The 24184-nt window shown below is 34.5% G+C and overlaps 1 protein-coding gene across 3 annotated transcripts in view; it reads right to left on the bottom strand.

The window, feature by feature from the left end:
* TLL1 (tolloid like 1) overlaps positions 1–24184 on the bottom strand; it is a 232913-nt gene that overhangs the window by 16658 nt on the left and 192071 nt on the right. For all 3 annotated transcript variants that reach the window (XM_001150703.6, XM_024356361.2, XM_016952480.3), the window contains 3 exons: positions 23981–24161; positions 14713–14838; positions 11684–11811 (listed from right to left, as the gene is read on the bottom strand). In XM_001150703.6, the coding sequence (XP_001150703.1) occupies positions 11684–11811; positions 14713–14838; positions 23981–24161 (435 nt within the window). The remainder of the gene's footprint in view (positions 1–11683; positions 11812–14712; positions 14839–23980; positions 24162–24184) is intronic.

Raw genomic sequence — 24184 nt, 5'->3', positions numbered from 1 at the left:
TACTTCATTTGACCAAAGACACTGGCTAGTACAAAAAGACTGAACATACCACAAAGAATCTCACTGGAAAGAGAAGACAGTGTAGGGAAATACAGTGAACAAGGAGACATCAGTAGAGTGTATTTATCCTGAAGCACAACATGCAAAGCAGGTGATAACTGAAGGAATGTGTCACTTGTTAATCTCTGTAACCCAGTGGAGTACACACATTGCGTAGGATGCAGAAGATTCTGAATAAGTATATGGATGTCTGCGTAAATCTGTCAATGTATTTACCCAAAAACCTAGCTGACGTTTATGGCCAACCTCAAGTATGAAAATTCTACAGACAGGGCCTACTAAATCTCATTTTCTGCCTCTCATGAAATAGCAGTCTGCTTCTATTACCATTGTGTACATATATACATTCCTAACATCAGTTTGTAATTGATAGGAAACCACTATGAGAAAATTGGCTTAACCGCACCTAGGGTTCTTTACTAAATATGAAACTAAGCTTCTGAATTATAAATATAATGTTACTTCAAGAGGAAAAACATTGGTTCAGGAAAAGAATATCTGAAAACCACTGCATGTTGAGCAAGTATCTCTTTTGATTGTGATTTAAAGTCACTAATCTGTAAATATAAGGAGCAAAGAACCAGGGAAACCTGCTGCATAGAAGAGAGTATTTTAAGAAAGTTGGAGGTAGTGGCATTCTAAAGTATTTGCTATAAGTAATGGCTAAAGCTGGGATCAGAATTTACAGACCACACATGTTCAGTCTGTTGATTGGTCCATTGAATACTGAATGAATGAGATAAATAGGTGACTATTTTTCTTCCTAATGAAATGCAGGACGTCTGGCCTAAATCATAACATCTGCTTAACAGAACGGAGCAACACCACACAAAGTAGCATTGAGCTGGTGTGCTGGGGGCCATACTGACAGCTGGTCTGGAGCCAACTGGCTACAGCTCTTTATCAAATTACTGGTGGAATCAGACTGAGTCTGTAAGAGTCATATTAGTCAAAGGTTCCATAGCTGACATATACTCTAGTAATGCAAACAACTCTCATTCATTAAGGTATTAATGAATTTTCTTTTTGGAATAGGTAGCAACTTGTTAGGTCAAATGCCAAGGCTGGGTGGTCCTTTTCCAGAAATCAGCCTGAACTAAAAGCTCCACCACACACAAGCAAAGGTGTGACTAATTCATAGGCTGAGATCTCGGAAGTCTGCCCCTTGTATAGTAGAGATACCCACACAGAGAACCTTCCATACACAGTGACTTTACATCAACAGAAAATATTTCCAGGCCACAGAAATGTATTACAGGAACTCTTCGGAAAGGAAAAACTTCTAAAATATTTTTCAGAGTTCATGATGATAAGGTGTGATATGCCATTTATCACTTTATTCTACAACACAAGCTGAACCATGAATCTCAATATCTAAATAATAAAGAATGTGCACATTTCCAACCACCAGGAACCAATGCCGCAGAAATGTCCCCAGAAGACACTTAGTTTCCCGAAAAGTCTTGGAAGTTCACAATGGAGACAGGATAGCCAGCAAGGCTGAATGTATAAAGCTGTAAGGAACTTGGATTTCCACTCAAGCACTATCTTCCTTTGGTAGACTTAAATATTTTTCTTAAGTGTTTAAGACTTTATAAGTATTTGGGTATTAAAAAACTTTAAAGCATACTCATTCCATGATTATATTTCTATAATTTCAGGGTTACTAATCTGGGTTTTAGAAAGGCCAAAAAAAAAGTGAATAACCATGGGCCCTAGTCAGAAATCCTAACGCATTTCCCACAAGACAAGCAAGCTAAGAGATTAAGGAGTCCAATTCAAAAGAAATAAAATTGAACTCTCGTTATAGGCTGTGGAAATAATAACTTTATTTCTGGAACACCCAAGCAAGCCTAATCTACCTGGCTGGCCCCTGGCCAGGCTTCCAGATGCTGTTCTCTCATATGAACATCTGTAGAGGTTCTTTTATTGGACATACAGGCAATGGCTAAAGAATGAGGCCTTACAGAGTAACTGCATATATTCACAAAGGACAAGATAGTAAAATGATAGCACTTAATGCAGAAATAAAATTTAGCAAGGGCGAACATTTAAACTAAAAGAAGTAAAGAGACTGATGCAATTTGAGCAACTGTAAGATAAGCTTTAGAGGTCCCTAGTCCCAGCCTTCTTTCACCTTCTCCTGTTTTTGGTAAAAGCTGGCATTTGGTTTCCCACAAAATATTTGAAGGATTAGAGGCCACTGGAAAAAAATGGCGTCATGGAGTACAAACCTCAGTCTCCTGATTCAAAAGAACCTTTTTTCTCCATGAGTCCTCTATAACTGTGATCAAATATATTTTTATGGATTTATGATGGATAATTATTTAACAGTTGTAGATGTTTTTGTTTTTTAAATATCCCATATATAAAGCTATAACTTGTAACTGTATGTTATATAGCAAAACTCCAAAACTCAAGGATATGATAAATCAACTAAAAATGATAGAAGCACATTAGCTTATTGAAGTATGCTTGGATGCCTAGAACTTTGTTTGTTTGTATTTTGTTTTGAATGAACATTAATTCAAAATGTAAAAAGGTACCCTCAAATTTAATGATCAGAGTCTTTCAGAACCAAGACAGGATAAAAACAGGGATAACAGATACTTGTACTTACACCTTTAGAACTTTGTCCCTTTTCTAGCAAGAAGACTTTTTTTTCCCCAAGCATCTTTTGACTGCAATTTCTTTGTATATTAAAGCTATAATCATGCAGTCAGTACCTCATGCTTAAATAAACACACACACGCATAATAAAAACAAAGCAAATGTGTTTTTTGTGTGTCTTGGCTGTAGCAGACTGCCAAACATTTAATGCCTTAAAACAACACAAATTTATTCTTCTACAGCTGTGGAGGTCAGTAGTCTAAATTGGGAAGGCAAGGTTGTGTGTTTCTAGTCTAATTCTCCTCCCCTTGAATCCTGGCCAGCCTTAGCGATTTGCTTTACCAACAGAATGTTCCGAAAGTAACATTCAAGGGCTTCTGAGGCTTCCATGGCCTCTTGGGACACTTTGGGGATCCAGGACTGACAGAAAAGAGTCTGGTTCCTTTGAGACCACCATGTTGCAACGGTCATGTGTAGGTGCTATGGTTGTCCCAGCTGAGTCAGCCTTTTAGCCCTCCACATCAAGATGACAGACATACAATTGCAACCACCTTGACCCTTTACACATGCTCCCAGGTGAATCAATCAATGTCACATGCAACAGAAAAGTTACCAGCAAAGTACTACTTAAATACTGATGCCACTCCCTCATACTATGAGATATAACAGTGCTCATTTTAAGCCATGAGGTTTTGGGATAATTTGCTATGCAGCAGTAGATAACCAGAACAGTCCATAAAAGGTAATAACTGCATTATAATGCCTAAGTCTCGATATAAATCTATAATAAACTGACTCTGATAGTTCAGTTCTCATATTAATGTACAGTAATATATATTATATTTAAATAATCATACTGTAAACTGAATATACATATGGTGAATGAACACCATGCACACAAATGCTCCTATCTCACAAAGGGCACATAGGAATTTTATTGTAATTCCTATTATCTATAACTGCTAGATCATCTAAATATCTTTTTGAGCTTATAGTCTTATAACCCAAATTAACCAAAATAATTGTTATCTCAGACACAGTGAAAGAAGGCTTGTTATACCTATCAGCCACTACCTACATGTCACTCAGTGAAACCATATATCAAGTTAGAGGACAATTTGGATGAGAAAGTACAGTAGGCTTTCAAAATTCATAAACTACAATTAAAAAAATTGTCTCATAAAATTGTCTTCAGTGACAATTTTCTTTTCCTTGCTTCTAAATTGAATAGGGAACATGTAGAAATCTTGTGCTATCCTTTTACCAAAACCAGACAATTACCCAACAACAGCAACAAAAAACCTGAAGACCAGTATCACTAATGAACATAGATGAAAAGCCTTCAACAAAATACTAGCAAACAGAATTCAACAGCACATTGAAAAGATCATTCACTATGATAAAGTGGGATTCATCCCAAGGATGCAAGGATGGTTCAACACACACAGATCTATAAATGTGATGCACGACATTAACAGAATGAAGGACAAAAATGATCTGATCATATTAATAGAAAAAAGCATTTGGCAAATTCAACGTCCTTTCATGATAAAAAAAAAACCTCTCAACAAATTAGGCATATAAAGAATGTGCAACAACACAATAAAGATTATGTATGACAAACTCACAGCTAACATCATAGTCAACTGGGAAAAGCTGAAAGCTTTTCCTCTAAGATCTGAAATAAGACAAGGATGCCCACTCTCACCACTTCTATTCAGTATAGTACCGGAGGTCCTAGACAGAACAATTAGGCCATAGAAAGAAAAGGCATCCAAATTGAAAAAAAAATAAAGTTAAATTATCCCTGTTTGCAGAAGACACAATCTGATGCGGAGAAAACTCTGAAGACTCCACCAGAAACCTATTAGAAAGTAATAAATAAATTCAGTAAAGTTGCAAGATATAAAATCAATAGGCAAAAATCAGTAGCATTCTTATTTACTAGCAATAAACTATCTGAAAAAGAAATCAAGAAAACAATACCATTTACAACGGCTCCAAAAATTAAAATACTTTGAAATAAATTTAACCCAGTAAGTGGAAATCTCTACACTGAAAACTATAAAACATTGATGAAAGAAAACACAAATAACATTTTTTCACAGGAATAAAAAAAAACCACTAAAATGTGTATGGAACCGTAAAAAGACTGCATAGCCAAAGCAATCTTGAACAAAACAAAAACCTAAGAACAAAAAAACCAAAGTTAGAATCATCCTAATACCTGATATCAAAATACACTACAAAGCTATTTTAAATGAAACAGCATAATACTGGCATAAAAACAGGCACATAAACTGATAAAACAGAACAGTGAGTCCAGAAATAAATCCACACATTTACAGCCAACTGATTTTTGACAAAGATGCCAAGAACACACAATAGGGAAAGGACAGTCTCCTCTAATGGCATTGGGAAAACTGGATATCCACATGCAGAAGAATAACATTAGACCCATATGTCACGCCATATTGAAAAACCAATTCTAAATGAATTAAAGACGTAAATATAAGATTCAAAACTATGAAACTACTAGAGGAAAACACAGGGAAAAGTTCCATGCCATTGGTCTGGGCAATGACTTTTTGGATTTCACTCCAAAAACACAGACGATGAAAGCAAAAATAGACAAATGAGATTACACCAAACTAAAAAGCTTCTGTACAGGAAAGGGAGCAATCAACAGAGTGGAAAGACAACCTACAGAATGGGAGAAAATATTTATGAACCATACATCTGATACCAGGCTAATATCCAAAATATAAAAGGAACTCAAACAACTCAATAACAAGGAAACGAATAAACTTATTTATGGGCAAAGGACTTGAATAGACATTTCTCAAAAGAAAAGACACAAATAACCAACAGGTATTTGAAAAAATGCTCAACATCACTAACCATCCAGAAAATGCAAATCAAAACCAAAATGAGATATCACCCCACGCCTGCTAGAATGACTATGATCATAAACACAAAAGATAACGAGTGTTGGTGAGGATGTGGAGAAAAGGGAATCCTTGCATACTGTTGTTGGGAATGTAAATTAGTACAGCCATCAGAAAAAAGTATGGAGGCTCCTCGAAAAGTTAAAAATAGAATTACTCTATGGTCCAGCAATTTCACTACTGGGTATATATCAAAAAGAAATGAAATCAGGATGTTGAAGGAATGTCTGTTGCTCCCATGTTCACTGCAGCACTATTCACAATAGCCAAGCTACGGAATGAACCTAAGTGTCCATCAGTGGATGAACGGATTACAAAATGTGGTATATATACACAGTGGAGTAATATTCAGCCACAAAATGAAGGAAATCTTGTCATTTGTAACAACATGGGTGAAACCGCAGGACATTATGTTAAATAAAGCAAGCCAGGCACAGAAAGATAAATACTACATGGTCACACTTACATGTGGAATCTAAAATGATCAAACTTAAAGAAGCAGAGAGTTGAATGGTGTTGACCAAAGGCTAGGGTGGTTGAGATGGGAAAGGGTTGAGTAGATGTTAGTCAAAAAATACAAAATTTCAGTTAGATGGAAGGAATAAATTCAATAGAACTATCATGCAACATGGTGACTTATAGTTAATAATATATTATACTCTTAAAAATGCTAAGATAGTAGATGTTAAGTGTTTCTTCCCCACAAATATGATCAAAACACGAATAATACATATATTAATTAGCTAAATTTAGTCATTAAACAATGTACATATACTTCAATATATCACATTGTACATGGTAAATACATGCAATTTTATCTGTCGATGAGAACATAAATTTAAAAAAGAAAAAAAAATTCTTTCTTATTTTCCCACCCTGCCTAAAGAAAAAGGGGTATCAATCCATGAACTGTGAAGAAAGTTCCACTGTATACATAGGGACCCAAGTGTTTTATTTGCCTTTCATCGCTGCCCTTGCCCATAATGAAGCCAGTTGGTAACCAAGTATCTATCAGGAGTTCTTGACCTAAGAAGATTAAAATATTTCATAATTTCTCAAGTTTCATTGAACCCATTTTCTAAATTACAGTTTTGGTTGAAATTCTTCCACCTAGCAGGGCACGGTGGCTCACTCCTGTAATCCCAGCACTTTGGGAGGTTGAGGCAGGCAGATCACCTGAGGTCAGGAGTTCGAGACCAGCCTGGCCAACGTAGCAAAACCCTGACTCTACAAAAATACAAAAATTAGCCAGGGGTGGTGGCAGACGCCTGTAATTCCAGCTACTCGGGAGGCTGAGGCAGGAGAATTGCTTGAACCTGGGAGTTAGAGGTTGCAGTGAGCTGAGATTGCGCCATTGCTCTCCAGCCTGGGTGACAGAGCGAGACTCCACCTCCAAAAAACAAACAAAACAAAACAAAAACAAAAAAAGTTAAAGATTCTAAAGAAATCAGGCAAAATGCTTTTATTTTGCACATTGTAACATCTTGATGAAATTTCCTGTATTATAAATGTCAAAGTACACGAGTAGATGATTGAATGGTTTGAACTGTTATTATAAAGTATTGTTCACTAAATGACTATTGGCTGATATCCGCAATAATAGTGATTTCAGTTTTAAAGTAGATAACACTAGATAACAGTTACATTACATGCAGAAAGTCAATCGGGGAAACACAAGCAATTATAATGTCAAAATGGCAAGAGTTAAAAAATACAGAACAAAAATGTTACTTGGAGTTGGTGGCTAATCCTTTGTGACACACTTTCTACTAACCCTGGCTCTTAGGATGATATTGAGAGTCAGGTTTTATATGAATATGATCCATGGGATAGGATGGTAGGAGTCAATATTATGCTGTGAATCAGAAGTTCTGGTGTGGCAGCAATGCGTGTTTTCACAAGCCTTCCAGGTAATTCTGACACATGCTAGCATTTGAAAAAACCTGGCTTGCACTGTAATTACTTCCACAAAAAACACAAATTCCAATTCCTAAAATAAAGTTTAATACTGTGTGAAAGCTCTCATTTTGCTTCTGAATATTACCTTCTTAGGATACCAGCAGGTATGACCATTGTTGAACAGACATGCTTTATGTCCTAATTCTCAAGTCGAATATTGGCAAGAAAAATAAATCCTGCAATGTGTGAAGGAACAGATTGCCCTAGAGTTAGATGGGATGTTTCAAGCTGAAAGATATATAATTGAGAATGGATTGAGTATTGCTATTTTTAAAACCAGGGTATATCAGGAGTTCTACTTCCCCTTGGATATAGAAAGCTGGAACTAGTTTTGCTTCTACCCTGACAACAAGAAAAAGCCATGATGTAGAGTGTAAAAAAAAAAATAATAACAACTTTGATTGAACACATCAATGTATGGAAATCACAGTAGTCTGAAGTCTACTGAATGTCAGGTCCTTCCAAGGAAAGATGTGATAGTGGCAGACTACAAGAGGAAGAGATGTTGGTATCATACAGCCGGGTGAAAAGCATTCTGATAAAATTGGTGATGGGTTGGTGAAGGTCACATGTGGATGAGGGGAAGAGGATAGAACTAATGGAAACTGCAGATACGAGGGGAGCTTGCACACACTTACAGATCCTTTTCCATGGACCTCCATCTCCTGCTCACAAGAACATTTGTGGAAAAAGCAGGAGGTGCATGAGTGCCTTCCTTGGTGTTTCAGGCTTGAGAAAGGGAAGTGGTCACTGCCATGAGAAAATTCTGAAGCCTCATTGTAATCCTTCTTCAGAAAACACAGCTGTAAGCCTCTGAAGGAGAAGCAGAAAACCCTGCCACCCCTACGACAAAGGTACAGACCCACTGGAGGCAGAGGAAATGTTAAAACAAAACAGACAAAACAAAATAAAACCAAAAACAAAACCTACTACCCCTAGGGGAAGTCCTGGATTCAGGATCAAATGCCAGTAATATTAGAGATCTTCTACCACTAGGAGACTGAAAAGAAACTCTCTCTCATGGAAGACTCATAAGATATATAGACAGAGTTTCACTGCCATGAAGAGAAGAAATAGGATCACTGAGAAAGCTCAACACCAAGACCTGAACATGCAGGGCCTGCCTAAGGTGGAGTCTTAGGCATTTACTGAAATAATAAAGAACCCCTCGCCTTCACCACCAGACTAGCAAGCACCAAGTAACAAGCAACTGCCACCTACCACTGATAAAGACAAAAAAGGGTGGAGAGGAACAATATTTGCACTGGGGATGAACAGAGAAGGTAAGGGTAAAATAGAAGCATTGCGAAAACACCTCTTAAATCCCAGCCTCCACCCTAAGAAAAAGGAATTTGAAGCCAGTGGTGCAATGAAGATAATAATAGAGCAAGAAAACCCAATCTTGGCTTAATTCCTGATTAGATCCTCCTAACACCCTCCTTCATACACATCAATACACTAATAACCTAACACAAGAGATGCATCCGTTTCCAGACATAAAGTCTCTATTATTGCATACATAATGTCTTATTTTAATAAAAAAAGAGACACAAAAAGGCAAGAAAAATAAAAACAACACTGCTAAGAGACAAAACAATCAACAGAACAGACTCAAGCACATGGCCCCTATGTTTATATCAAATGGAATTTAAAGGAACTATGAATTTAACACTGATAAGTTAAAGGTTCTAGTGAAGATGTAGAGAATATGCAAGAACAGATGGGAGATTTCAGCAGATAAATGGTGTTATGGATTGAATTTTGTTTTTCTAAAATTAATGTTGAAGTCCAAACCCCCAATGTGATATGTTTAGGGAGGTAATTAAGGTTAAATAAACCATAGGGATGCAGCCCTAATCCTATAGGGCTGGTATTCTTATAAGAAGAGTAAGAGACACTGGAGCTCTGTCTCTCTCTATGAATACACAGAGAAAATGCCATGTGAGGATACAGTGAGGTGGAGGCCATATACAAGCCAGAAAGAGAGGCCTCACCAGACACTAGCCCTTGTTAAGTCCAACTTAATCTTGGACTTCTAGCCTCCAGAACTATGAGAAAATAAACTTCTGTCGTTTAAGCCATAAGTCTGTGATAATCTGTTATGGCAGCCCAAACAGACTAACACAAATGGAAACTATAATAAGTGAAATGTAAGTGCTAGAAATAAAGAACATGGTAATAGAGATAAAGAATGCTTTTGACAAATTCATCAGTAGATTCGAGACAGCTGGAGAAATAATTACTGAATTTGAAGACAGGTCAATAGAAATTACTGAAACTTAAACTCAGAAAGAAGGGCAAAAAATGAACTGAATATCCAAGAGTTGAGGAACAACAGCAAACAATCTAGCCCATAAGTAATTTGAATCCCAGAAGACAGACAATGGCACAGATGAATTATATGAAGAAATAACAATTGAGAATTTTCAAAAATTAATGACAGACCCCACAATACAGATGTAAGAAATTCAGAGAATTCTGAGAAGGAAAAATACCAAAAACTTACTAAACAGAAATACACACACACACAAACACATACATATGCATACATTATATTCAAATTGCTGATAAAAAGAAAATTTTGAAGGCAGCCATAGAAAAAAGAATTACGACTTACACAGAAATAAAGATAAGATTTACAAAAGAAGTATGGAAAACTATGTAAACCAGAAAAAAAATGGAATCATTCAAGATGGAGAAAGAAAACTGTCATCCTAGAATTCTATATGCAATGAAAACAGCTTTCAAAAGTGCTAATGCACATACTTTATACAAAATATAAAAATAAGTTCTTCAGAAAGAATATGATACCCAAAAAAATTTGGATTGAGACAAAGAAATGTCTTCACGAAAATCAATTTTTCCAACTCTCTTAAGAAAATGAACGCCTTAAAAGAATGCAGCCTCTATATTTCAGCCCATAAGGCTCAGGAAGTTACCATAAGGTTCAGGGAATCATCCTCTCAATCAGGACCTTGGACAGGACTGGAGAGCAGTTGAGTTCCTCTAGTGCTGTCATTTCAGCATTTAGTATCCTTCAACAGTGTGGCTGAAATGACTTGATATCTCTGTCTGGGAAGTCACTTACAAGTATGGAGATTGGAAGGACCTCCATACTAAGAATATGAATTTCTTGGCGACTGTCTCTGATTTTATTATAATGTTGTATATAAATAAGGCCTTTTTATTGGCCAATAATATTCACTGAAGGGAAGAGTCAAAAAAAGAAATTTAAAAATTAAGCTTATGATTGGACTGATCTAGTGAGCTACCTTGGACTGGTAGCCTCACTCCTCAGACAATTTTTGATATTAGAGTGCCTGCTAGGCTCTTTCCTGAGCCTCGTTAGTTGGCACTGCCTTCTGCTTCTAAAAACAACATATTGCAGGAAATTGTTAACATTTCTACATTTCTATAATTTTATTTCTTTAGATTATACGGTTTAAACACTCTGTGGCCTATAATGAAATTTAAGAGTTATTATCAGGTTATTACTTATGACCAGGCCAGAATGCAGAATGCAAAGAATGCAGGAGAGATGAGACATTATACTCATATTTGAATTACTCATGCTGAATAAAATGTGGGCAAAATCTAAGGAAATCAGGATCTTTGTACAGAGGGCAATACATCATGCAAAAATAATATTCTGTAAACCACAAGACAAAATTGATTCTATTATGAAAAATACGTATGTATACGGAATTGGTGTAACCAGTAGAATATGTTATGCCGGGTTTAAGTGAATTATTATTCTATCGCTTTCTGGCAAATTCCGATTTTTTTGTTCCATCGTTTATTTTCCAAATTTGGAAATATAATTACCAGTAATACATTAGGAAGTAAAGACTACTGTTCTGCAGCAACTTTGGTAATGCCTTTTAAAACATCCAGAATAAGAAACCCTAGAGGAGAACAACATGGCAGTCACCTTGATCTAGGAAGTCAAGGATTTTAGTGCAAGTAGGAAAGCATGAGACAAAAAATCTTTTCCAGCTGCCTACGATTCGATTCAATTAGATAAACCTCCATTTTATTTCCAAGTGCTTGTAGTGAAAGACAAGGGCAGTCAGCTTAATGGAAAGAAAAAGGATGTGCTCACTTACTAATTTGATTCGGTGGCCGGGAGTGGCGCTGATTTCCCAAGTGCATTCTTTCCTGCTTGGGTACTTGTCTGGCCAGTTGGGACTGGTGATGAGGCCACTTGGACTGTGGATCTTCTGTTCACACTCAGCTGCACCAATAACCATAATATCAGACAGTGTGGCAATCCAGCCCAGGTTTGAGGCAGAAAGCAAGCAGCCTATTTACCCACCGTCCTGTTGAAAGATTTTCCTGAATACCAGCTAATTTTCACTCCCGTGTCGGTTATTATATTCATCTGCTCTGGAAAATACGTTGCTGAGTATAATCAGGCAATGTTTGTTGTCTGCCTCACATGAAATTAAGTATTTACCATAAATCAGATAAATGCTTAAAAGAAAATGAACTTTTATTTTAAACTGATGGGTCTGTAGCTCAGACTTTAACAGTGCAACATATATTGACAGTCGAGAATATCAACACTGGGTGTATTTAACCCAATGTTACAAACAAACATCATTGGACTATGCCATTTTCAATTTTTTTCCTATAAAGGAAACATCATTTACAGCTAATTAATATCATTAAGGCACCTGATGAATCATGTATTTACATTTTCTCTCTCTCTTAGTTAAATATACACTTGAATACCTACATCATAATTTTAGCTTCTAAAATAAATTAGCCTTAATTTTATCAAAGCAAATGGAAGCACTAAGGGGAATGATAAATGAACAGCTACTAGCCCTGGAGATGCTTCTGAACCAACTTCAAAGGATACCTCATTCAATCAGTATAATTATTTAAGGGTTTTTTTTTTAACAATTAAAATAACCTCATTTTAGACAAGATCATTCCACATGGTTAATGTTAAATTTCAAAAACATTTAATATCCTCAAGCTGTGCTCTTTCTATATAATTTAGGAAGCTCTATAACATACAACCTTGTTTAGACTGCGATTATTTGTTAGGTACTGTGTATCCCATTCTAAAATACAAATAACTTTCTAAAATTTCCAGAGCAATATATTTGGTGAAATACTTTCTTCAATGGACAACACACTTGTTATACCCTTCGGGGCCACACAGCAAGGGTAACATGCCCAACATTAGTTAGTGCACCTGCTGTAGTTGCTGCTGCCCCCAATGCTGCAATCATTAATACTAGACCTTCACCTTAATTGTGCTAGGTTTCCACAGGGAGATTTGTATTTGCAACAGAAGATTACAATAAAGTGGAAGGTAAAATTCAGTTCCTGTCTAATAATCTATGATTATGGTAGCAAGACATAGCCTTAAAAGTTTGGATCCAGTCATGACAAGGGTTTTCTAAATTCCATTGTCCCTGTCTCTGCCTCACAATGTGAAATGTGAACTCTGCAGGATGTGGCGATGACACTGAGACTAGGTTGAGAGGCTCATTGCTAAACTGCACAAGGAGCATGTACCATAGTGAAGGTAAAAGATGATCCAACCCCTTTCCTGGCAATAGGACAAGTTTATGAAGGTGCGTCTGGATGTTGTTTTATCTATTATGAAGTTTCCTATATCATTTATGTAATGAACAGACAAATTTGCTACCTGTGATCCATAGGCTACATGTATAATCTATAAAAGCTGTCTTGTTTTTTTCTCTGAATGACCTTCAATGTCTGCAAAACAAAAAATAAAAACCTGGGCCAAGTGCAGTGGCTCATGCCTGCAATCCCAGCACTTTGGGAGGCCGTGGCAGGTGGATTGCTTGAGCTCAGGAGTTCAAGAGCAGCCTGGGCAACATGGCAAAAACCCGTCTCTACAAAAAATACAGAAATTAGCCAGGCGTGGTGGTGTGCACCTGTAGTCCCAGCTACTTTGGAGGCTGAAGTGGGAGAATTGCTTAAGCCTGGGAGGTCAAGGCTGCAATCAGCTGAGATCACCCCACTGCATTCCAGCCTCGGTGACAGAGGCAGACCCTGTTTCAAAACAAGAACAAAAATGAAAACCCCAAAACCCACAAAAACCTGGGCCTATTTCCTAATCTATTGATTTAATAGTATATCATATCTTACCAAGTTACGGATATTATGCTTATCCATGAAAGCAGAGAAAGAAAAATTCCTGTTTGTATATGATTCTGCACAATGTAATTAGCTCAATGAAAAAAAGAAAATCCCTGACATGTAACCATATTTCAAAGGAGCTAAATGGAACAAGGGTCAACTCAGGATATTCTCTATTATTCCAATGTTTACACAAAACATTCTTATCTAACTGTGGTTAGAGTCAGGTACCTTCCAATGTACATATGGTGACTAAAGTTATAAAATTTGCCTTAGTAGTTCTCCTCTCAAAACATGCATAAATCCAATTTAAGTAGAAAATTCGGGAACAGACTGTCAAAGGAAGAAATAAGAGCTGAATAACTATTTATTGTTCTCATCCAGTTCATAGTGGCTAAGGGGATTAGGATTACTGCTTTAAAAAAGTTTTGGAATTTTGTAAGGCCTTGGGGACAAAATCTGGTAGGGTATGATTGTGCTACTATTAAGCTTTTCTGGACCAAAACCATGACTTAAAACTTTAAATGACACAGTGTCTACCATTTTCAAATGTCTTCCCTTTGGTAGGCATTTGAGTTTGATGCTCCTGGTATTTAAAGGGACATCACTTATGTAGCACATGCACAAGATATACAAGATATTTTTGGGAGGAATATTACATCAAATGCAAAACATTTAGCAGAAGTTAAGTTTAAATATGCATAGTGTTATAAGGTCTGTTCCACAAAGACCTGGGGAGAACTTGGTGCTTTTCTAGCTACCAGATGGTATCCTAGCAGCTACTATGTCTGCTATACAAAGCTACTCTAATGCCACCTATGTGCAAAGTACAGATCCAGTCATCTGCCTTGGATCTTTGAACATTACACAGAATTTTGTTTTTCGACATTTGGATAGCCCACCATGATATCACTCACTGAAATGATTAACTCTACTTGGAGAAGAAGCAGTGCTTTACCCAAACCACATGAAATTCTACATGTTGTCAAAAAAAGTGTATTCCGTTCCATACCTTCCTTGCAATCATGTTTATTTTCATGCAGCACAAATCCATTACGGCATTGACACATGTAGCTCCCCATCGTGTTGACACATTCGTGCTGACATCCACCATTATCCTTAGAGCATTCATCTTTGTCTAGCAAAGAGATCAATCCCATAGTCTAGTAAGTAACTTTAAAAACAAAGCATATCAAAGGGAGTCATTTAGTTGCGGTTAACACTGCCAAAGGGTAAACTAAGTCATGGTTTCTCCTGTTCCCAACATAAAACAAACAAAAATGTATGATCTCTTAGTTTTACCCTTTCCTTGTTTAGCTTGAAGCGTTGTACCATGAATAAAGTTTCCAAGACTATTAGTGCTACGACAATAACTTGTAATCCTCTTTTATTCCTATGCTGGAGTAGAAGTTTTAGGTAGGAGAAAGAGGGAATCAATAGATCTTTATTCAAATTAACCCTAAACATTTATTGCCAATTTAAAAAAATAAATTTAAAATTGTGCATAGTTTGAATAGCGGCAAGAAATAGCATTTAAGTAGAGGGTTATCCTTCAATATATTAACCATGGTATACAGACAGAGGCTAAACAAGGTTCCAAGATTTGTATGTAATCACTTAAAAAAATCACTCAGTATAATTACTGTAGTTGATTTTTTTCCCCATTAACTCTGCAGTTATGCTTAGCATTAATGAATTTGGACATTTCATAGCACTCCAAGCAGAAGAAAGGCATAATTAAACTACTCTAAAGAAGAAATGAAATTTATATATTTTAAACAAATCTACTCTGGTAGACAAGTTTATTAATAAGTCATCCCCTAAAAGGGCTTTTAGTGTGCTAGAAGTAAGGTAAAGATTAGACTAGGAAATACGAGCCCCAAGAAATAGCCAACAAATTCACTACAGGGAAAAAAGCCAAACTAGATTAACAGGCAGTCAATTCGGTGAGGCATCAACCATCACTCTATGTCACTCCGCTGTCGTTCCATAGCTGGCCTGTCCATTAACATCAAAACTGGCAGATTGCTCCTGACACACATTCATGATGGCACGTCACTCAGACTTTCATCACTCCCACACATAGAGAATGAAAAGGACGTGTTACAGTCATATGAGGAGTTAGGCTGAATTCAAATTGTTACTCTCAGCTGATTTTGCTAGTGAGCACTAGCAAGCTCTTGGTGGCCTAGAAATTATTCTATTTTTGCTTTTTTATCAATTCAATATTCATTCCATGGAAAAAGGTTAGGGAAGATATTTTCATCAAAGAATCTGATAGTACTTTTTAAAGGTGCATCTATTTTGTTACATTTGAAGATGGATTACATGACACATGTGCTTACAGGTGATATGAATGCATTGGCAATATCTGAATATTTTAAATACATACAGGCAATCTCAGTTTTTAAAGAATATATCATAATTAGTGTATTTGTGATTTATGTGTTCTCCACCTATCCTTGACACTTCCATTATTCTTTCAACACTTACTATCGAGAATAAGCAAAAAGCAAAACAAAATGAAAGCAGAATAAAGAAAATTATTCTGTGAAAGAGCATCAAACACCGAAATGTAGAAAAAATCAGGAGTTAATAGAAAATTAGATTTGTAAAATTAATTTTAGAGAAATTTACCATAATTTTGAACTCTTATTCCATTAGCTGTATCAACAGTGAGAATTATAGTTTATGAATTATAAATGACTTATACAGAATGGGTGGACAGTAAACGATACTTCCTACCACCATGGTATCAGCTGCCTGCATTTTCTAATGCAGACAGTTAAGCAGTAAATTGCGTGAATTTGTTTTTCACTCTGACTTTCTAGAGGCTCTTTACCTTACGAAGCTTCAGAAAGATGCTTCCTTATGAGTGAATGTAGAATTTATCTCTGCTAAATGGAAGAACCAATTAAGAAAATGCTGGTGGCAGAATTATTCTGAAATAGACATATATTTCCTTTGAAAATGTTTATAAAATGATGGTTTGGTATACTTAATATAAGACCTGATAGAGTGAACTTTAGTTGTACCCTGGGTCAACCAGGCTTTTGAGAGTAGCTTGGAAACCTAACAACTGTATGCAAAGCAGCTTAGAGAAAATTAGTTCACATTTGCAATTGACTAATAAACAGATGAACTGCTCAGAGACGAACAGTGTGGAGGCAGAGATGGCCTGAATCACCCTTTTATTGGTACCTATTTGGATTGCCATGCATGAAACATACAAAAATGTTAAAATACAAATGTGAACACAAGTGTTATTCAATAACACATGCATTATTGCTGTGTTTAAATCCAGTCATTTTATAATAAAAATAATTCCAAAACATAAAATATCCCTAATATCCAAACTTCATTCTAGTGGAAAGGTTAAGTCCTTTGCTCATATTTTTTAGTATAATTAATTTCAAGATTTGTTAAAAAAAAACTGACCTATAGTAATAGTAACTAAAGAGAGATAAAATTAAAAATGAAACCAATTGTATTTCAATGATTTTGTAGCCAACCATTAATACTCTTGTTGTGCTAATAATAATAATAATGATTTCAGAATAATTTTTGGAAGAAGAGAAAGCAGAGGAGGAGGAGGAGCAAAAGGAAAAAGAAAAGAAAGAAGAGGAAGGAAAAGAAAGAGAACAAGTATAAGAAACGGAAGAAGAAGAGTTATTATTATTATTTATATAGTCATTATTCTCTAAGTATCTGTCATTTTTTACTTTCCCAACTTATCAGAGTTTCCTGCCTTCATTCGCACATCTGATATAGCATAATTTAATCAAGGGTGCATGAAAATGAAAAGTTATCTGTTAGGCGGCTAGAATATACTTATGAGTTAGTCTAAATTTAAGCTAAGATTCAAAACTGAACTAATCAAAATAGCATCTAAAGGCAGCAGAGGAAAGTTATTATATCCTGAAATGTAGCATGTAAAACTGTGTCTCCACGTGTCAAATAGTCATATGAAAAGAGAAAATTTCAGGAAATCATTGGAATACTCAAAATAATCCAGATGTTTTACATCATGCAGACTAAAAAAATTTTGGTATTTTGCACTATATTTTGAAAAATATTTTAATTTGTCTGCGGAGTAGTAAATATGGTGTGGTTGTTTTAAAACCACTAGTTTGAACGGGAGTTAATAGACTATTCTAATTAAAGTGAATACAATTTCGGATTTCTTATGTTGATGAGAAATGGCAACTTCATAAAAGATAAATTCTGCAAATATATTATAGATTTCCTATTTACAAAAGGTCATCAAACTTGGGAAAAAGCTATTAGCAAACATAATTAAGTTCTGTTTTCACTTTCTATTTCTGCTCTTAGGACAAAAACTCTGTTTTCAAGAATACAAATCCAAGGAAAGAGAAAAGGGAGAAGGAGAGACATTTAAACATTTGTCATAATGTCTGCATAACACATTTAATAATTGAAATTTCTATCAATAATTTATTTGAAATTTTCTGGCATTTTCATACACTAGACACAAAATGAAGAAAAAAAGTGTTTTACTTAGTGCTAGAAATAAATGTTTTATCAAGGAGAAATAAAAGCATTTATTTTCTGCAGAAGGAAATTAGCCCCCTTCTTTGGAATGGACATGTCTGCTTTCCATTCCTTCATGTAAGATAAAGAAAAGGCCCATCATTAGGAAAAAGGAAGAGGGTATTCTTCCATCAGAGGCCTGCAGCGAACCTCTGAGACTATCAGAGGTCATCAGTCTATGAATGATACATACTGGATGGCACTGAAGTTGCAACCTGTATCAAGTTCTTGCAAGATTCAAAAATAAAAATTTTCTCTTTGCAGAAAGCTTCCTTATCTGTAGGAAAAAGAAGTCAATGGTCCATGCAACAGAACAGAAACATACAAGAGCAGGTATTCTCAAATTAAATGTTCAGGATCTGAAATAAATGGACACATGCACGGCACACACAGGCCCAACATAAAACTATCCAGTAAATAATCGCCTATAAAAAGCACCAATAAACACTACGAGAGCTATAACAGAGACAATTTTCTCTTTCTATAAACATGCAAATATTAAAATTTCAATAATGATGAAAACTTGGAAGCAGGATTCAAAATCATACAAGAAAGTTGTAGTTGTCTTACTGTGTGGAATTAAGCACTTTAAAGTTTTGTTAGAGTAATATCACGTCGAATTTCATTTGCAAATATCAACAACCATTCCATGAGAGAAACAGTGGACAAGAAGGACACTTACAAATATCGAGACACAGTGAAAGAAAGATAGATGAGGAGCATGTCAATTGAAATCACTTGAATTTAGAGCTAGACAGATTGCAATGCACACATTATTTTAAGTGACTCCTCCATTTGTTACAGACAGAAATGAACTGGGAGTCGGAAAACGAGTTTTAGTTCATTTCTGTCCTTGAGCAAGTCCCTAGGCTTATCAGCAATAGTTAGATCACATTCCTAATAGATTTTTCCCCGAGGGAGACTGCTATTATTCTTCACATTTTCTGTTCTCAGAATTGCAGAGTCATAACTGAATCTTTTCATTAATACAGGGTTGCCTATAAAAGGCAGAATGCCTATGCTCAACTCTCATTGCCTGAAGTCATTGTTATATTATTCCCAAATAATAAATGCTGCAATTAAAATTTTAAAATATGTCAAGTTCCCAAATGTGCTATTTTTTTCAGTTATAAAGTCCAACTAATATTTCTGTTATGCTCAACTCATTTAAAGAAAAGAAACTCTTCTGAGTGGAATACTCTTAGCTTTGCTTCCTCACTTAAAATTAAGTAAATTGCATCATGTATACCTATGCAGACTTGCAGACTTGTGCTCAAATATATCATATAAAATTAAGTTTGCTTTTACTACCATATAAATGAAATCATTATTGTTAATCTAGCAACAAATCTCATTTAGTCGAAGAAAATAACACCAATCTATTGTTGGATGATATATCTTCTAGAAAATGTCTATGGCACTATATTCTCAATTACCTGAAAATAAATGAATACACACATAATTCTACATAATGTCCAAATGGTCTTATGTTGGCTTCCTAATTTCTTTATTTGCTTTAATATTACTTCATTGTATTGCTCTTTAAATATACCCTGGAATAAGTGTAGCATATTACACTGATTTTTATAGAGCAGCTTATAAATTATTTTGCTGTAAAATCCAATGACTTCTTAATTTTTAAGCTACAGCATTTTTATGATTCATTTATGATATTTAGCCAGAATTGATAGATGAGAGTTTCTTAATTTTATGAGCATGGAACTGATGTGAATTATTCCTCTAAAAAGTTCTTAGAGACATCCCTTCAATGTTATTTCTTAAATCTAAAAAGTGTTTGTTTTAAAAATCTGAGGCTATGTGCAAGGATAGCTAAAATCTCTTATGCAATTATTTTATTAGACAATGATATGTTGAAAATAATACTATAAATATATTATTTCATTGTATGTTAAAACTTAAATATATTTGTCTTTTTCCTGATGTATCACTTAACTGAAAGAAAGCTAGAGTTTTATTTTTAATAGTTTTCTTTTCCAAATACTATAGAATCACTTATTACCAAATATTATTTTTTACTATTATTGAGTTCCTTGAAAATTCTTAGAAGTTCTTGGAAAAAGAATGTGGAACAAATAGCTGAACATGTTATATTGTGTTAAGGTTTCATAAAGCCACAACTACTTCGGAAATTTTTAGAACACTGGCTATAAACATAACCACTTTAGACTATGTGTCTATAAAATATCTCTTGATTAATGTATATAATATATTAACATCTTTATTAGATTGCCTGTAATAAAATTTCTGGGAATTTAACTCAATTAAATACACTTGTATTAATATTTATTAACTAATGAAGAAATAGGTGTCTATAAGGCAGTGTTTGCAAACTAGAAATATTTGGCTAACAGTAATAGGTGGAAACATGATAGGAGTTTTTTTCTTTTATATTTATTTTTATATTTAAATTAAAAGAAAACTGAGAAGAAAATGGAGAAAACCATAATGCATCGTCTTTCCACCCTAACCAAGCATTCTTGGTATTTTTATATGGCAACTTGCAGGTTTGTTCCAACCTGTATGCTTAGCTGTGTAGACACTTCATGCACTCTTTCATGCCTAGATTTCCATTGACATTTTACCACGTACAACATTTTACACCGTGGAATCGCTGAACCATCTTTGTAGCACAGAAGAGTCCACAAAGTGCATTTGCCATAACTTATTTATGATTTTCCTGTTGTCGTAATTATTAGGTAGCTCCAAATTTCTGTCACTATCATATTATTTTGAAATTCTTCTTCTGGATTTTGAGATATTTCTTGATGAAAAAATCCTATGAATGGGATTTCTGGGGCAAACAGAATAGTCATTTTAATGACTCTTGATTTCTATGCCAAATTTCTTTCTATAGAATTTGTCACAATAAATCCAGTAACAAACTTTATCAAAGCCCCCATAGTGAGTTTTAGCATTTAAGAAAACTTCAATTTTGTTTTTGAAGTATAATATCTTTATAGTTGACATACCTACTTTATAATAATGTAGTTACAGTGAATTACTTGGCTTTTGACATATGATTATATATTATCACACTGAAAGCATTATTAGAAATCTAATATTTGCAATGTGAACAGACATCAGTTAAAATAGATAATCTTTTGTAAATTATGACTTCATAAGATCATCATAATGAGGATATTTATTCACCTAAATTCTTATTTTCTGCCATCTCTTGATAATACAACAGCAATTTATTACAAACATGTTTTTAACCTTCCCTTTTCCGGGGCAAACATCTTTCCCACTAACAGAAACTCCCAGGAAATTTAATGTGAAATAGATCTAATCACTCATCCAGAACCACAGTATTTTAAATATCAATCTGAAAAACAGCCAAGACTTTTCAATGATTCACAAAGTGAACCCTGAAAATTTATACTTAATAATAATTGTCTTGGACTTTACAAAACAATAATCTAATAAAGAAGTGAAAATTATATCTGCTGTTGTTTTCCAGGTCATAAGGAAAAGAACTAATGCCATCTGCCAAGGTCATGATCAGTTCTTACGGTTAAGAGAATGGTCTTTGGACCAAGAGATACTAGGTTTAAATGCTCTGTGACACTGAGCAGCTTACTTAACTCCTCAGCTGCCTCATCTGTCATATAAATATATGAATATAACAATATAAAATGAAACTTTGGGGTTTAATTTCTTCATGAACTTCATTGTTCAGTTTAGTTAACTACTTATACTCCATCAAACAATCTAGGCTAGACTCTTTGAAAACTATTGTCATGTTAATTGATTCATATATATATATTTTAAGTGCACTGATAAATACTTAAAACATGGATGATTTTCTGAAATCATCCATGTTCTAAGTATGCATCAGTGAACATGATTTATATCAAATTACCTGTTATTGGCTCAAGTACTACCAAGGTGCTCAGTTACTTTTACAAAGCACAGTTCCACAGAGATAAAGAATAAAGACCATATATGCTCATGTGGTGGAGAACAGCATCTTCTGCACAAGGCTTCAGAGCTGTATTTCAAAGAATTAAGGAAGCATATCTTATATTTCAACAGTACTGTTTCTAAGGACACGAATAATCTGTTTTTATAATTTGGAAAATTTTTTCTGACCAAAAATATCAGAAAGGGAATTTTAAATTTTCTGGGTAACTAAATTTAATCATACTTTGTAGTCAGTATTTGTAGCATGTTTCTTTTCTTAAAAAAATTTAAAATTAAATATATGACTAAAGTAACATAAAAAGGATCCTGAACACTTTCTTTTTAAAAATCATTTTAGATTCATGTGGGACGTGTGCAGGTTTGTTACATGGGTATATTGCATAATGTTGGGGTTTGGGGCTTCTATTGAACCCATCACCCAAATAGTGAACACAGTACTCACTAGTAACTTTAATTATTATGACAAAAATCATTTACTTCATAATTTCAATTTTTAAAATAAATATTTAGATAGCTTTTAAGATAAGTAACCTTGTCTCTACCTAACCACGGGATCATTTAAACTTTATAACACACATAATATTTCTAAAATAGTGAAGTCTTAAAAAGTCTTATTTTCATTAAAATATTAAAACTATACTTTGAATAACAAAAATCTTAAATGAATACCTGAGAAGCATTTGTAAAAGGTCATTTAACCTGGGAAAAAAGAAGGGAATGAGAACACGGGAGCCGAGGTCCATTGTATTCTGGAGGCTCTTTTCTGTATGACTTGGAACTCAATGGAGCTTGTGAACCATCAACTTCAATTACACTGAAAACCCCAAACAAACCCTAGACATTGTAAATCTCATTAATTTTAAACACATGAGGACCAGAATAAACGGCCTTTGAATTAACTCAATCCAAATTACCTAATATTAAAACATAATTGGAATTCAGTTGCTCTAAATTGCTTGCTAGTTGCAAAGACAGAATAGATTGCTATACTAAGGTTTATTGCAATTTTATCTACTTGGGAAGTTTCAAAATAATGTTTTTATAAAGCATGATTCTGAGATTGAGAAAAAAATTTCTTGGTTTTTTTATATATTTCCATAAAATCTGGGGAGTTTTATAAAATTTCAGCTCTTTAAGTAGGAAATTTTACTTTGAGCTGCTTAAACTAAATGTTAAATTTGAAACACAAAAGTGCAAACCATTAAATACAGCTGACAATATATTATATTTAGTAAAATTGTAATTTCCATGTTCCTAGGTTTCTTACTGCAACCATTTCTATAATGATGAGGCTAAGCACAATTTTAATATTAACTTAATAATAATGAAAATATATTAAAATAAGAAAAAATACACTGCTAAATAAAAAGATATAAAAGTGTTGCTAAAATGAGACTACATTTTCCAAACACAAAGCAAAATTATTTTGAAAAATCTGCCCCTTTTTGGAGGTCTTGTATCATTATTCCCATCCACCTGTAAAGAGTAAAGTCACTGTATAAAAATATTGCTATAATTATTTTTGTGTTGTTTGTGCAAGCCTTTATAATATTTGACTAAATTTTATATAAGATCTAATTGTTTGGAGGCAACATTTCATCAGGGTCCCTATTATTTAATATCCTAATTTTAAGTAAAATATTACTAAACCTATGTCAAATGGTAAGGCCTACTTATCTTCAAGTTGCATTTACAGAAAACTATGAAAAATAGAACACATACAATTTAATCCAATCCACATTGAAAATCTGTAATATACACATACAACATGTGAATGCTTATACCTGAGAAAAAATGTGCTTTGAAGCCCTTCTTGGATACAGTATTGTCAGATTTGAATTCAATTCTCATATTGTTGAACTGGGATGTGATCACTTCAGGCACTTCAGCGCCACAGAATTTGCCATGCAATTTAGACTCAGAGGAAAGACCACTCCAGATCTCCACATAATCATATTTGCAAACCTAGAAAAAAATGTGGTTATCAG

The sequence above is a fragment of the Pan troglodytes genome, chromosome 3, assembly GCF_028858775.2.
Source record: "Pan troglodytes isolate AG18354 chromosome 3, NHGRI_mPanTro3-v2.0_pri, whole genome shotgun sequence".
Taxonomy (NCBI): Eukaryota; Metazoa; Chordata; class Mammalia; order Primates; family Hominidae; genus Pan; species Pan troglodytes.
The sequence above is the reverse complement of the archived record's forward strand: the minus strand, read 5'-3'. Positions and strand labels throughout refer to the sequence as shown.